Source organism: Dryobates pubescens, chromosome 2 (assembly GCF_014839835.1).
Source record: "Dryobates pubescens isolate bDryPub1 chromosome 2, bDryPub1.pri, whole genome shotgun sequence".
NCBI lineage: Eukaryota > Metazoa > Chordata > Aves > Piciformes > Picidae > Dryobates > Dryobates pubescens.
Window position 1 is genome coordinate 45,640,437 of NC_071613.1, and position 13,183 is coordinate 45,653,619.

At 43.9% G+C, this 13,183-nt stretch overlaps 1 protein-coding gene across 1 annotated transcript in view; it reads right to left on the reverse strand.

Moving 5' to 3' along the window:
* Positions 1-12,979, reverse strand: part of SNX4 (sorting nexin 4) — a 42,782-nt gene extending 29,803 nt beyond the window's left edge. The window contains 3 exon segments of the mRNA XM_054176557.1: positions 11,618-11,733; positions 12,686-12,802; positions 12,804-12,979. Coding sequence (XP_054032532.1) covers positions 11,618-11,733; positions 12,686-12,802; positions 12,804-12,962 — 392 coding nt within the window. The 5' untranslated portion in view covers positions 12,963-12,979.
* Positions 12,980-13,183: the final 204 nt, after the last annotated feature.

A 13,183-nucleotide genomic window follows, 5' to 3' on the forward strand; every position in this document is an offset into this window, starting at 1 on the left:
TGCAGTATCAGAAGTAAGCATCAGGTCAGTAACACTTCTTGGCAGTTAGCATATGCCAGAACAAACAGAGAATTCAGACAAGGCACTTCACAGTCAGTGATGTCTATGCATACCTTAGTTTTTACATTAAGTAACTAAGAGCACAAAGCACTGGGATAAGACCCCACCTGGAGTACTGCGTCCAGTTCTGGAGCCTCTCTTACAGGAAGGATTAGAGAAGCACCACGAGGATGATTAGAAGGCTTGAGGCAACTCCCCTATCAGGACAGGCTGAGGGAGTTGAGGCTGTTCAGTCTGGAGAAGAGAAGGCTCTGAGGAAACCTTATTGTGGCCTTCCAGTACCTGCAGGGGGCCTACAAGAAAGCTGGTGAGGGACTTTTTAGGGTGTCAGGTAGGGATAGGACTAGGGGGAATGGAACAAAACTAGAAATGGGTAGATTCAGATTGGATGTCAGGAAGAAGTTCTTCACTATGAGGGTGGTGAGACACTGGGACAAGTTGTCCAGGGACATGGTAGAAGCCCCATCCCTGGAGGTTTTTAAGGCCAGGCTGATGTGTCTCTGAGCAGCCTGATCTAGTGTGGGATGTCCCTGTCCATGGCAGGGAGGTTGGAACTAAATGATCCTTGAGGTCCTTTCCAATCCTAACAATTCTATGATTCTATGAAACAGTATTAACTGTGTTATGAGATTATTATAGATTAGTTGAGGTTGGAGGGGACCTCTGCAGATCTATTATAATCTAGCCCCCTCACTTACAGCAGGTTATTCACAACCACATTCATTTGGGAATCTCCAAGGATACTCACTCTACCCATCACACCGGGCAACTCATTCCTATGCTTAACTCATTCCCATGTTTGATCACCCTCACTGTTGAAGAAATTTTCTTATATTTAAATAGAATTTCCTATATTGGATATTGTGGCTGCTGCCTCTTGTCCTTTATCTGTGCATCAGAGAAAATGACTTCATCTTCTTTACTTCCCCCCATCAGGTATTGATACACACTGCTAAGTCCCCCCCAGTTTGTCGCTTTCAAAGCCTGGACAACCCCATCTCTCTCAGCCTCCCCCTGCACATCAGACACCAACTATACCATAATCTTTGTGGCCCTTTCCTGAACTTACTTCAGCATACTCACGACCTTCTTGCACTGGGTAGCTCAGAATTAGGCAAAGTAATGAACTACAAAGTCCAGTTACAAATGGTGTTCCACAGGGCTCAGTTTTGGGGTCCAGAGAAGGGCAATGAAGCTGATGAGAACAGGTCTTATGAAGAGTGGCTGAAGGAACTGGGATGGTTTAGCCTGGAGGAGGGCTGAGGAGGGACCTCATTGCTCCCTACAACTACCTGAAAGGATGTTGTAGTGAGGCAAGTATTGGACTATTCTCCCTAGTATCCAGTGACAGAATGAGAGGAAATGGCCTCAAGTTGCACCAAGGGAGGTTTAAACTGAATATGAGGAAAAAATTCTTTACTGAAAGAGTGGCCAGGCATTAGAACAGGCTGTCCAGGGATGGGGAGTCACCATCCCTGATCATGTTCAAAAACTTGTGGCACTCCAGGACACAGCTTATTGGCTATGGTGTTGTGCAGGTCAATGGCTGAACTCAACGATCTTAGAGGCTTTTTCCCAACTGAAACAAATCTATGATTCTACTTGTTCATACAGTACACAGTAGAATAGGGTACCACAGTATCACAGTATCACCAAGGTTGGAAGAGACCTCAAAGATCATCGAGTCCAACCTGTCACCACAGACCTTATGACTAGACCATGGCACCAAGTGCCACGTCCAATCCCCTCTTGAACACCTCCAGGGATGGTGACTCCACTGCCTCCCTTGGCACCCCATTCCAATGACAAATGACTCTCTCCATGAAGAACTTTCTCCTCACCTCAAGCCTAAACTTCCCCTGGCGCAGCTTGAGATTGTGTCCCCTTGTTCTGGTGCTGGTTGCTAGAGAGGAGAGACCAACCCCTTCCTGGCTACAACCACCTTTCAGGTAGTTGTAGAGAGCAATGAGGTCACCCCTGAGCCTCCTCCTCTCCAGGCCATTTCTTCCAGCAGAATTCAGGGTATATAGTTCTTGAATTCATAGGAACTAGTAAAGTTCACAAAACAAACAGCACACAAGTTACTGGGTGTTTTTTTTTTAAGCTATTCTTAACCTCCAAAGTTGAACTTCTAATGACCTTACTGAACAGCAAACAATCCTGCTCCAGAGTGACCCAAATAATTCAATACACCTAAAATACAAGAAATCTTTGTCATCCATTTCTGAACTCTCATTAGAGAGAAAAACATTGCTATATCCTCTTGTTACATCTTGGGCTGAAGTAATTTAACGATATAAAAGGATTGTTTTTTTAAATGACTAAACCAGAACATTATATCTATCCCTGCTTTGTGGAAAATGACATTTATTCCAGATGACTAAATATGTATTAAAAAAAGAATTAAATCACAAGGAGGAAGAAAAAAAGGACATATTCATAAGCATTCAAATGCAAGCTGCTGCAGATTAAAGGTGAGCACACTGCTGAGAGCCACTGAATTGCACAGCCAACATCCCACAGAATTCTTCCCTGTTAGAGTATTTTGATTCAACAGCAGCAACTGCAACTGCAGAGTTTTGAAGAGGTCAAGCTTAGCTCAGCATTGGCCTGACAGGCTGTGCAGCATTTTTACCTAGGTGAACACTGCACAATTTAAACATCTGAAGAACACTTCAGCTAAAAGCAGGTACCTAGTGGCTGTACTACTGCTGAATTGGAGGTAAATTTAAATAGAAAAAGAATTAAGCTACTATGCTTCAAAAGATGAGTTGTTTAGTTGATAGCTGAAAGCATAAATCTCACTTTCCTAGAGGAGAAACTCCCAGGGGGGTTTAGACACTCATATAAAGGAATTATAGGGATCCTTTTAATCTCTAGGTTCAGTAGATATCAGCCATTTGCACTGATTTCCACCATGGGTTTCAAGAGCACTACTTCTGCATGGGCTATTATCAACCTTTAAGCAAGACTGCCACCATCAATACATCACAAGATTTTAAGCACTCTCTCTGGGAACATACCACACAAGCAAACATGAAAAAGAAAAAACACAGGCTAGTACTGCCCTGAGAACACAGACACATCCCAGATGGATCCATCTGTGCTGCTAGATGCTGCTACACCAGCTGAAAGGCACAGGAGTCACCTAGAGCTCAGCAGACTATAACCACCTTTACTCGTTGCTGGGGGTGTTCAGGGCGAGGCTTGACAGGATGCTTGGTTGCATGGTTTAGTTGATTAGGTGGTGTTGGATGATACATAGAATACATGATAGGTTGGACACAATGATCTTGAAGGTCTCTTCCAACCTGGTTTATTCTATTCTATTCTAAAGGCAGGAAAATTACAGATCCAGATCTCACCTCTGAGCTGGGACAAGGAGATGTCTGTAATGTCTATCAGACAAGAAAAAAAGCCCTGCAGGATGCACTTGGTTAATTGCTATTAAATGTCTGTCCCTCTTAGGCATAACCATTTCCTGCCCACAGCAAGTGCAACACTAGGCCTGGCACAGGAGTTAGCTTGCTCTTGCTTTCCAATTTTGATTTTTCTGTAACAGAAGAGTTTCATTATTCATCCTTTTTTTTCCTTCCAATTTCACTGAGGTTTAAGACTGACCCCATCACCTCATAACTAGAGGCAGGCTAGGTCTGTACACACTACTGACAGTTTATGACAGCCTAACACATTTCATATGTACAGCAGAGTTATAGAGGCTGAAGAAGTTACCACCAAAGGGTAAACTGCACAAAGAACAGTTCACTTTAATTTTTAATAGCATTCTTCTTTTCCCTGTCAATATAAGCCCCTATGGAAAAGCACTGCTAGCTGCAATTATGTTTCTTCTCCACTCTCTCTGTGAACTTGCACTGCCATTGACAACTTCAATTATAAAACTGAAATACCAAGTACTTGAAGTTCATTTGGCTCTTTCATTTCAACACAGCGTACTTAAGTTTTGTCTTCTGCCTCTGATGCAATCAGTTCCCAATGCAGGGCAAGTCTGATCTTGTATTTATCACTTTCTGAATAATCTATAGCATCATTGAAGTCAGCACAGAGAAGAAAGAAAAGAAGTTTATCTTTCAAGATAGTTTCTGGTCCAGACATTCCTACTCCATTGTCAAGTGCACTTGTGCAGAAATAAAACTTCACAGGATGTTAGAAAAGAACTCTCACAGATTTTGGCAGCGTGCATTTGCAAGTTTGCATCTGTGGCCTCAATACAGCACCCTGGTAATATGTATTAGTAGTATAAACTTAAGTAGCTTGTCTTCCATAGTTGAGCTGCCCTCACTGATCCTGCCCTGGCTTGCCATTGGTCCACACACTCATTTTTGCCAAGTCAGTTTTATCACGTAAAAGTTGATCTGGGTTTTTCTTAGAACTCATAATTCCTGCCATCAAGAGAGTCATGTCATCATTTAATAAGTTTCAATACTTTTAACGTAACAAGTGTGAGAAAAGAACTAAAGAATAGTGCTCTGCTACAAGGCAAGAGGAAAAGAAGACATGAAATCAAGAAGGATGCCTTTGTAAGTTCAAAAGTTGCTCCACAGTGATTTTGTCTGGGAAACTAAAGATAACTCTACTTCCAAGGTATGGGTTAGAGGCTAGAAGCAAATATGCTCATATTTCATGCTCCTACCCTACAAATATTGAAGGCAAATAGACCATGCCACTCGCCACATCTTCCCTGTCCACACCAAGGAAACTAAGAAAGTTTACTAGATCTAAAGCCTACCATCAATTTATTCCAACAAAACAGATCTGTGGACAACAGAACAGGCTTCCTTAGGTCTAAGTTAATTAGGCTTTATAACCCTTAGGAGGGACACACACTTTGCATTGTATCCTGAAGAAAAAAAGATTCAATTACTACTGGAAAACCTTGATGTTCAACCCTGCCCAAGTAGTTTGCTCTTTTTTAAATAGATGGCATATGATACAGCCTCAACATAATCTGTGCTGAGCAGCCTGACATTACTTCTCAGATCACACTTAACTTCCTTCATTCTAGCATGCATTTATTCTCGCTATCTTGGAAGCGCAAAGACTGCCTTTTTTTGGTTGTAGCTGTTGCTTATAGCTTTATATAAGAGTTCCTGATTTGGGTGAAAAGCAATAAGGAGACAACAGCTAAAGGAAATAAATGTGACAATAGGTAGACAGACACTTGTCCAGAGACAGGTCTGGATGTTCTTTGCCCAACATGCCACTGCTGCACTAACAGTTACGCCTCAGCAGAAGCCTGTCACCACGCTGCGCCCTTCTCTGCAGGAGGGACATCCCTGCTGCCTCTGCCACTAGCGGCACCCACTCTAGCAATCTGCTTGTGTTTGGTGTCTTTTAGTGATCAGAGGGGGAAGACATTTCAGGTGTGCAGTGGCACAGCACAGAGAAGCCATGCTTTCTCCTATTCTACCTGGTTTCTTCTATTCTATTCTATTCTCAAATAAATGTAAGACACATTCTGAGATTACTCCTAGGTTAAGAATCTGCCTTACCCTCAGGCTTTGATGAAGTCAAAACAGCCAAATTTTACTCTCTAGAACGCACAGCACTGTGGAGTTGTGTAAAGGATGGGAGCAGCAAAGTTCCTTGCGAAGCTGTGGTGGGAGAGTACTGCACAGCCTCAATTATGAGTCTGCATCCACACTACGGCCTATTAAACAAGGTAACAAGCATTTGAAACTGCATGGATGGATTTGGGGCAGGCAAACAAGATGAGAGAAATCAGGGGTTTTTTTTTAATCACACCAAAAATGTCTCCACCTGGTTACACACAAGACCATAAAATATCACCAATTACAAGAGCATTTCTCCCCAGGAACCCCATTCCAGAAAGGAAGCAGAAATCCACAAAGGTACTCATTACACTTAATACCTTCATTACCATCTAATTTTTTAGACCACTTTATGAACTCCACCATTAACTGCAAGTACTGCAGACCAGTTTCAATTAAGATCATAATCACTTGTTGACATTCAGTCAAGCTTCTCAATTTGTTTTGGTTTTAAAAACACAATATACTACTTGTACAGTCTTCAGGCAGGAAAACCACATGTTCCCCCTCCAAGTACAGTCTTAACAATGTAAGTTATTCATTGAATGAACCAACCTGCCTGGAAAAAAAAAAAGACAAAATTAAAAGCTTCAGTTTTTACATTCATAACTGATGTTATAAGTGATTAGAAGATCACATTACTCCAAAAGTCATGTTCATTTGCCTTAATTCAAAGTGCCAATGTGAAAACTTTAGTCCATTTGATTAACCTCTTCCCATTTCCCATTTAAAACTAATTATCTTCAATGAGCCATTAAACGATTCTGAATGCAATAAAAAGAGGAATGGCTGCACAATATTAAATCAGACAAGAAAGAAATACATCAGTTTATTGCCTTGTAAATGCAATCATCTCTCCAGTTGCAGCAGCAGTACCTTTGCTTTTGGCCTTTGACCCTCCAGTGCAGATGAAATGACACTTGCACTCCTCTACAGCAGACAAGGTTCACTTTTTATATAGAGGAACAAGAAGTGACACTTCCACTCCTTTGCAGCACACAAAGCTCACAATCAATGTAGAGGAACACCATTTTAGAGGGATGGGCAATTTCTTCCTTTTAGCTATTTATAAATCATCTATGTATTTAGGCCTCTCAAGGGACAGAAGAGCAATCACTATAGACAAATCATGTGCTTTATAAGACACCAAAACTTACCTGGCAAACTCTATGACAAAGAAGCAGTTCTCCTGCCAGAGAATTTTTCACAGCTAAGTGATTCTTCTTGCTTTTTATTATTGTCACTCAGCCTTGTGGTTCAAACTCAGCTGGCAACTAAGTACCACACACCCACTCCCCACCAATGGGCTATGAGAGAGAATTGAAGGGCAAAAAGTGAGATAACTCATGGGTTGAAATCAAGACAGTTTAACAGGCAAAGCAAAGCAAACCAAGGAATTCCTTCACTACCTCCCATTGCCAGGCAGGCATTCAGCCACCTCCAGGAAAGCAGGGAGCCATCTCAAATAACAGTTACTTGGGAAGACAAATCCCATCACTTGAAATGCCCCTTCCCTTCCTCTTCTGCCAGCTTTCAGTGCTGAGCATGATGTCATACAGTATGGAGTACCCCTTTGGTCCGTTTCGGTCAGTTTTCCCCTGCTTGTGCACCTCCAGCCTACTCACTGGTGGGGTGGTGTGAGGAACAGAAGACAACAAAACTCTGCAGGCATTTGTTCTGTGTCACTCCCCACAAAATGCTTGCTTAGGCTCTTCATTTAACCCAACATGCACCAGGAGACTTTGGAAAAGGACCTCAAACAGAACAAAGGAAAAACTCCTGAAGTCCCAGGGTGCAGTGTTGCTACCACTGAACTGTGACCTGTCTGGCTACTGATTTCCAAGTTCATTTCCTTCACAGTCATTTTCTTTAGGAGCCCTTACACTTTGTATAGGCAATCCAAGTTCTTAAGGAAGAAGCAGGTACCACTCCTGCCAATTTAACTAACAAAGCTTTCCAAATACTGAAAGCAGAAAAAGCTTAGTAACTTCCCCAGATATACTGGGAGAGTAACAGGAAAAATATACTGAATTACCCTGCCAAAGTACTTCAGGAAGTAAAGAGTAGTAGGGCTGAAAATCAGGGATCCTGCTATTAAGCAGTCAGATACCAGGCTACACAAAGTTGGCTTTATTTTCCTAGAAAGACAAACCCACTCCAGTCATCACATTGTCCAGAACCACCACACTAGAGATGTGAAAGGCAGTGGGAATGGACGCAAAGTTAACTAAATGCAAGTATTCTAATGCTACAGAAGAAATTGGCTAAAGCAGAAGCTGAAAAAAAATGTCATCCCTGTATGTACTATAATTAAAAGCCCATCAACACAGAACACTTACGAGGTGCTTTGCATTCTGATTAACTTTCAGTTCAGTCACAAAAAAAACAAAGGGTACAAGACCAGGAGTTAAAATTCTGGGGTTTATACTACCTCAGTTCTTTTTTTTGCTTTCATGCAGACCACAGCTGCTTAAATTTCTTAATAGGAAGCAAGTCTGCACACAAGTGAGGTCCTGGATATTTGCAGTTTCCCTTACAGAAAGTAAGTGATCTGCTGAGCATCTGCACCTCAAGAAGGAATATTTAGCTATACATCTCAACTACCACAATTTGTACTTGCCTTAATGCCATTCCCCACCCAGAGGTGGAAGTGCTCTTCTGTTCACACAGGGGGAATATAAAAATGGAGTTATTTTTAAGTAACTGTATGGCTAATGGAAGCTGTCAAACAAACTGACTTCAAGACTAATTGAACGGAAACAGCTCCCCACAAAAAATTAATTAACTAATGCAGAAAGGTGTAAACCAAGAATAAAGGGGATGCTTTCAGGAAGCATGACCCTGGGAATCTGCTAAGGGGTTTCAGTCTACAGCAGTGGAGTTTGTTTTGTCTCAAAGAAACAGATCTACATCAAGGTAGAATAAAAAAAAATACAGACATTTTAAAACACCAGAACACCACCACCAAAACCCCCACACTGACCAAACAAAATAATCACACAGGTGATTGCTTAGCCTGGAGAAGAGGAGACTCAGGGGTGATGTTATTGCTCTCTAAAGGTAATGTGAAAAGAATAAAGCTTTTAAAAAAGAAAAAAAAAATTAAACAATACCATCAGGACCCAGGGAGAGAGGGACCTGGGGGTGCTGGTTGATGGTAGGCTGAACATGAGCCTGCAGTGTGCCCAGGCAGCCAAGAGGGCCAATGGCATCCTGGCCTATATCAGGAACAGTGTGGCCAGCAGGAGGAGCGAAGTCATTGTGCCCCTGTACACTGCACTGGTTAGGCCGCACCTCGAGTACTGTGTCCAGTTCTGGGCCCCTCAGTTTAGGAAGGATGTTGACTTGCTGGAGCGAGTCCAGAGAAGGGCAACAAAGTTGGTGAGGGGTTTGGAACATAAGCCCTACAAGGAGAGACTGAGGGAGCTGGGGTTGCTTAGCCTGGAGAAGAGGAGACTCAGGGGAGACCTTATTGCTCTCCACAACTACCTGAAGGGAGGTTGTAGACAGGCAGAGGTTGGTCTCTTCTCCCAGGCAACCAGCACCAGAACAAGAGGACACAGTCTCAGGCTGTGCCAGGGGAGGTTTAGGCTGGAGGTTAGTAGGAAGTTTTACACAGAGAGAGTGATTGCCCATTGGAATGGGCTGCCCAAGGAGGTGGTGGAGTCACCATCACTGGAGGTGTTTAGGAGGAGACTTGATAGGGTGCTTGGTTGCATGGTTTAGTTGATTAGATGGTGTCGGATGATAGGTTGGACACAACGATCTTGAAGGCCTCTTCCAACCTGGTTTATTCTATTCTATCACTTGCATTCTTAAAACATCAGGACTGGAACTAACATGTTAAAACGGAATGAAGCTGGAGGTGGGGAGATTCAGACTGGATGTGAGGAGAGGAAGTTCTTCACCATGAGAGTGGTGAAGCCCTGGAATGGGTTGTCCAGGGAGGTGGTTGAGGCCCCATCCCTGAAGGTGTTTAAGACCAGGCTGGATGAGGCTCTGGCCAGCCTGATCTAGTGTGGGGTGTCCCTGCCCATGGCAGGGGGGTTGGAACTAGATGATCCTTGTAGTCCCTTCCAACCCTGACTGATACTATGACAAAAGTTCAGGTACTCACCTCCTGTTCTGTTACAAATATACAGTGAAACTGCATCCGTCTTGTGTCCCTTTTTCTCCCAGATACAATTCATCAATTCAAATGGAAATTAAATCCCAGATAGTAGTAATGACAGAATCCCAGTTCACATAAACATAATGCAGCTATAATTAAGTGGTCTTCCTTTTCTATTACTATAAACTGAGTTTTATTCTTCAGCTACAAAATATCCTATTACCCACAGACAAATTGCTGTGAAGCCCACCTACAGCTACAGGCTCAGCAGGAAGCACATTTAATAGCCACCAATTACATTTATGCAAGAAAATTTTGCCTTCTCAGCAAAAGGAATAGAGAGCCTATTTTATTAGAGATGTAACAAACCCACATTTCCAATAGTTCTGTGACAAACACATAATTGGTCTTGGTATCTGCTGACCACAGAATGAAATAAATCTTAATTAAGGAAAGCAATCTGGGTAGCAAAACACAGCTCTGCCACTACGAAAGAACCACTGGGAAAGACCAACAGGAATGAGGCTAAAGCAATATAAGGATGCTGGGAAAGGAGGTGCAGTTAGCATGTTCCTGGGCTGCATAAAGATGCCCCCAGAGTGCATTTCTCATCACAATTAGACACCAATGATTCCAATTTTCTTTTCTTTTAATAACATTTCTCATGGAAAAGAGAAGCAACTTTATTTATGTGAGAAAATGTGATCTTTAAAACCAACACACTGCAAAAGCATTCCTTTAAACATCTGAGCAACTGCCAGAGAGTTACAGTACTTGAAAAATGAAATGTATGTCTATTTTGGATTTTATTCTTAAAGCTTAGCAAAAATATAATAAATGTATCCCAGTAGGCCTGCAATGAGTGTGACTGGTGTATCCCTTCATCAGCTAAACAAGCTAAGAAGCCTTTTAACTAGTGTGAAGATATTACAGTTTGAACTCTTCAGAGCCTTTGCAAAAATGCAACTGCTTTGTTTCAAGAAGATTTTATCTGGACAGTAGATCATTCCAGAGGCAAAGCCCAAGGGTTAAAACTGTTCCTATAAAGAAGAGAAAGGCAAAACTCCTAATAAAGTTTAATTTTGAAATTCTTGCTTCAGCTGAGTAATGTGATCCAGCATTAACAGAGGTCATCTGTGACTGTCTGGGAAGTAATGATAAGTTAGATGAGATTTTAAAGCTTTGTTCACTACTTGGTATTTAAAATTGCAAGTTGTCCTTCTGGTACAAAATTGTGTTTACTATGCTTGTATTATTGATCTTGTTAACACAAGAAAATTGAAAGCAGTAAGTTTTCTAGTAAGAGTTCGAGCTAGTGTGAAGGAAGGATGTAGTTTATTAACCCTAACCCTTTGAGCAGCTACAAGAAGTGGTGATCAGATCAAGCACAGCACTTCAAGTATTAGTGGAGCAGTACATTTTGACCACATGACATTAGTCATGAGACTTAATTTTCTTTTAAATCAGCTTAACTGTTGCTTCAGACTGCAATGCACAACTTCTCTCCCATACAAGCTGCACATAAAACCTCATACGTAGATACATAAACTTATCCAACCCTTGGCTAAGAAATAATCAAAGCAGGTGCTGACACTGTATTAGAGCAACACCTTTCAAGCATCCATTTTCCCATCAAGCTTCAAATGAAGAATTACAGTACACAGCTACAGGACACCAACATTTGTACTGAACAGGAGATCAGATGCCAAGCTTTCACAGGAAAAGATCCTCCAGAGTGGGTTGATAATCACATAACAAATCATACTCCAGCTAAATCCTCTCATCAACTGTACCTGAGTATTTTTAAGGGTGGAAGGAATAATCTGTTTAGAATGGTACATCCACATACACTCAAGAGTGAGCTCTCATCACCCACCTTGTCTCAATGAGGTAAGCTGTGTATGTTTCTTGCATGTTCATGGCATTCCTCCCAGTCCGTTTTTCAGCTTCTGAAACAGTGATCTCCATTTTTTTTGCCAAACAGTCTTCCATCTTTTTAGAGGAAAATAAAGACTCATGTAACATTAGCCACACACGCCAAAAACTACTAACCCTGCCTTCCCATGTCACACTAAGACATGTCTCTATAGGGTACAGGCTTTGGCAGGGCTTCATCTTACACCCACGTTCTGTATCGCATTTGCAAATCAAAACAGAAAATCCTGCTTTTGTCGGGGGGTAAATGCAGTCAGCAAATTGGCAATTTCAGATACCAAAAGCCATTATGTGCTGAGAGATACAGAAAGCAGAAGTATTTCTCCCAACAGGGAAAAGTAATGTTTTTAAACCAGCCAACCAACCCCGGAACTCAAACGCTTCCCAACTACCAGCGAATTCCTACTTAGGACACCTGGGGCACAGGTAACCAGCTCTCCCCCTTTCACAGGAAACACAACACATCCGGAGAGACGTTTTTCTTTCAGTCTCTCAGAGGAGAAACGTTATCTGTTGCACATTGACGGCCAGAAGTCAGTCAGGACCCACCCTCTAGAAAAGGAGAGCTGAACTGAGCAGGGAGAGGGATTTGTGAAATTTAGGAGTAGGGGACAAATTGAGGATAAAAATATTAAACTAATTAATCTGGCACTAGTAATGAGGGTAGACGGTGCACAAAGCCCTCTGGCGCCGTCCAGAATGGGGCTGGGAGAACCCCACAGCTCAGAGGATGGGGCTGCACTGCTCGGGACTCCGCCGGACAGGGGCTCGTCCACAGGCACGTTCGTCCCACCTGTAGCCCTTTCCCACCGCGGCGTGCAGTGCTGGGCTACCGCTCGATCCCGGCCTCCCCGCACTCCTCCCTGCCCGCCCCGGGCCAGCGGCGCGGCGGACGGGCAGCACGCTTAGGAAAGCCCGGTGCTCGGCCCCAGCAGAGTAGGCCGTACGGAGGCCGGAGGCCAGCCTGTGGGGGTCGCCGCCCTGCCGCTGCCACCCCCCACATGCTCACCGTGGGTATGGGCTGCTCCGGAGGCGGGAGGCCGCTGCTGGGCGCCGCGCCGTCCTCCTCCGGGCGGTTATCGCTCGGTTCGGTCTCGGCGCTCTCCATGGGGATAAGGGGCTCGGCCGCCTCCCTTCGCGCAGGCGCTGAGGCCGGCTCCGGCGGGCAAACTCATCGCAGGTCCTAGAGAGAGCGGCCGGGGCGGGGGTGTGTGCCCGCCCGGGGGCCGGCGCTGCCCACGGCCGCTGCCTGGGCGCTGAGGCGATGCGGGCTGAGGGCGGTGCATCCCGCTGGCCCCCGGCCTTCCCTGACCCTCCGCTGCCAACTGTCTGGGCCGATGCCCATCGACTGACTTGATCTAAGCCCTTTCTAGGCGTCCTGCCCATCTTTGAGCCCAAGCCGGCATCGCTAGGTAGCTGGCGGTGGGGTCCTTTTCATGAACTCGGGTGGGCGCCAAGGCTCCCCTCGTTGTCACACTGCTCCACTTGCCCCAAGCCAGGCGGCACC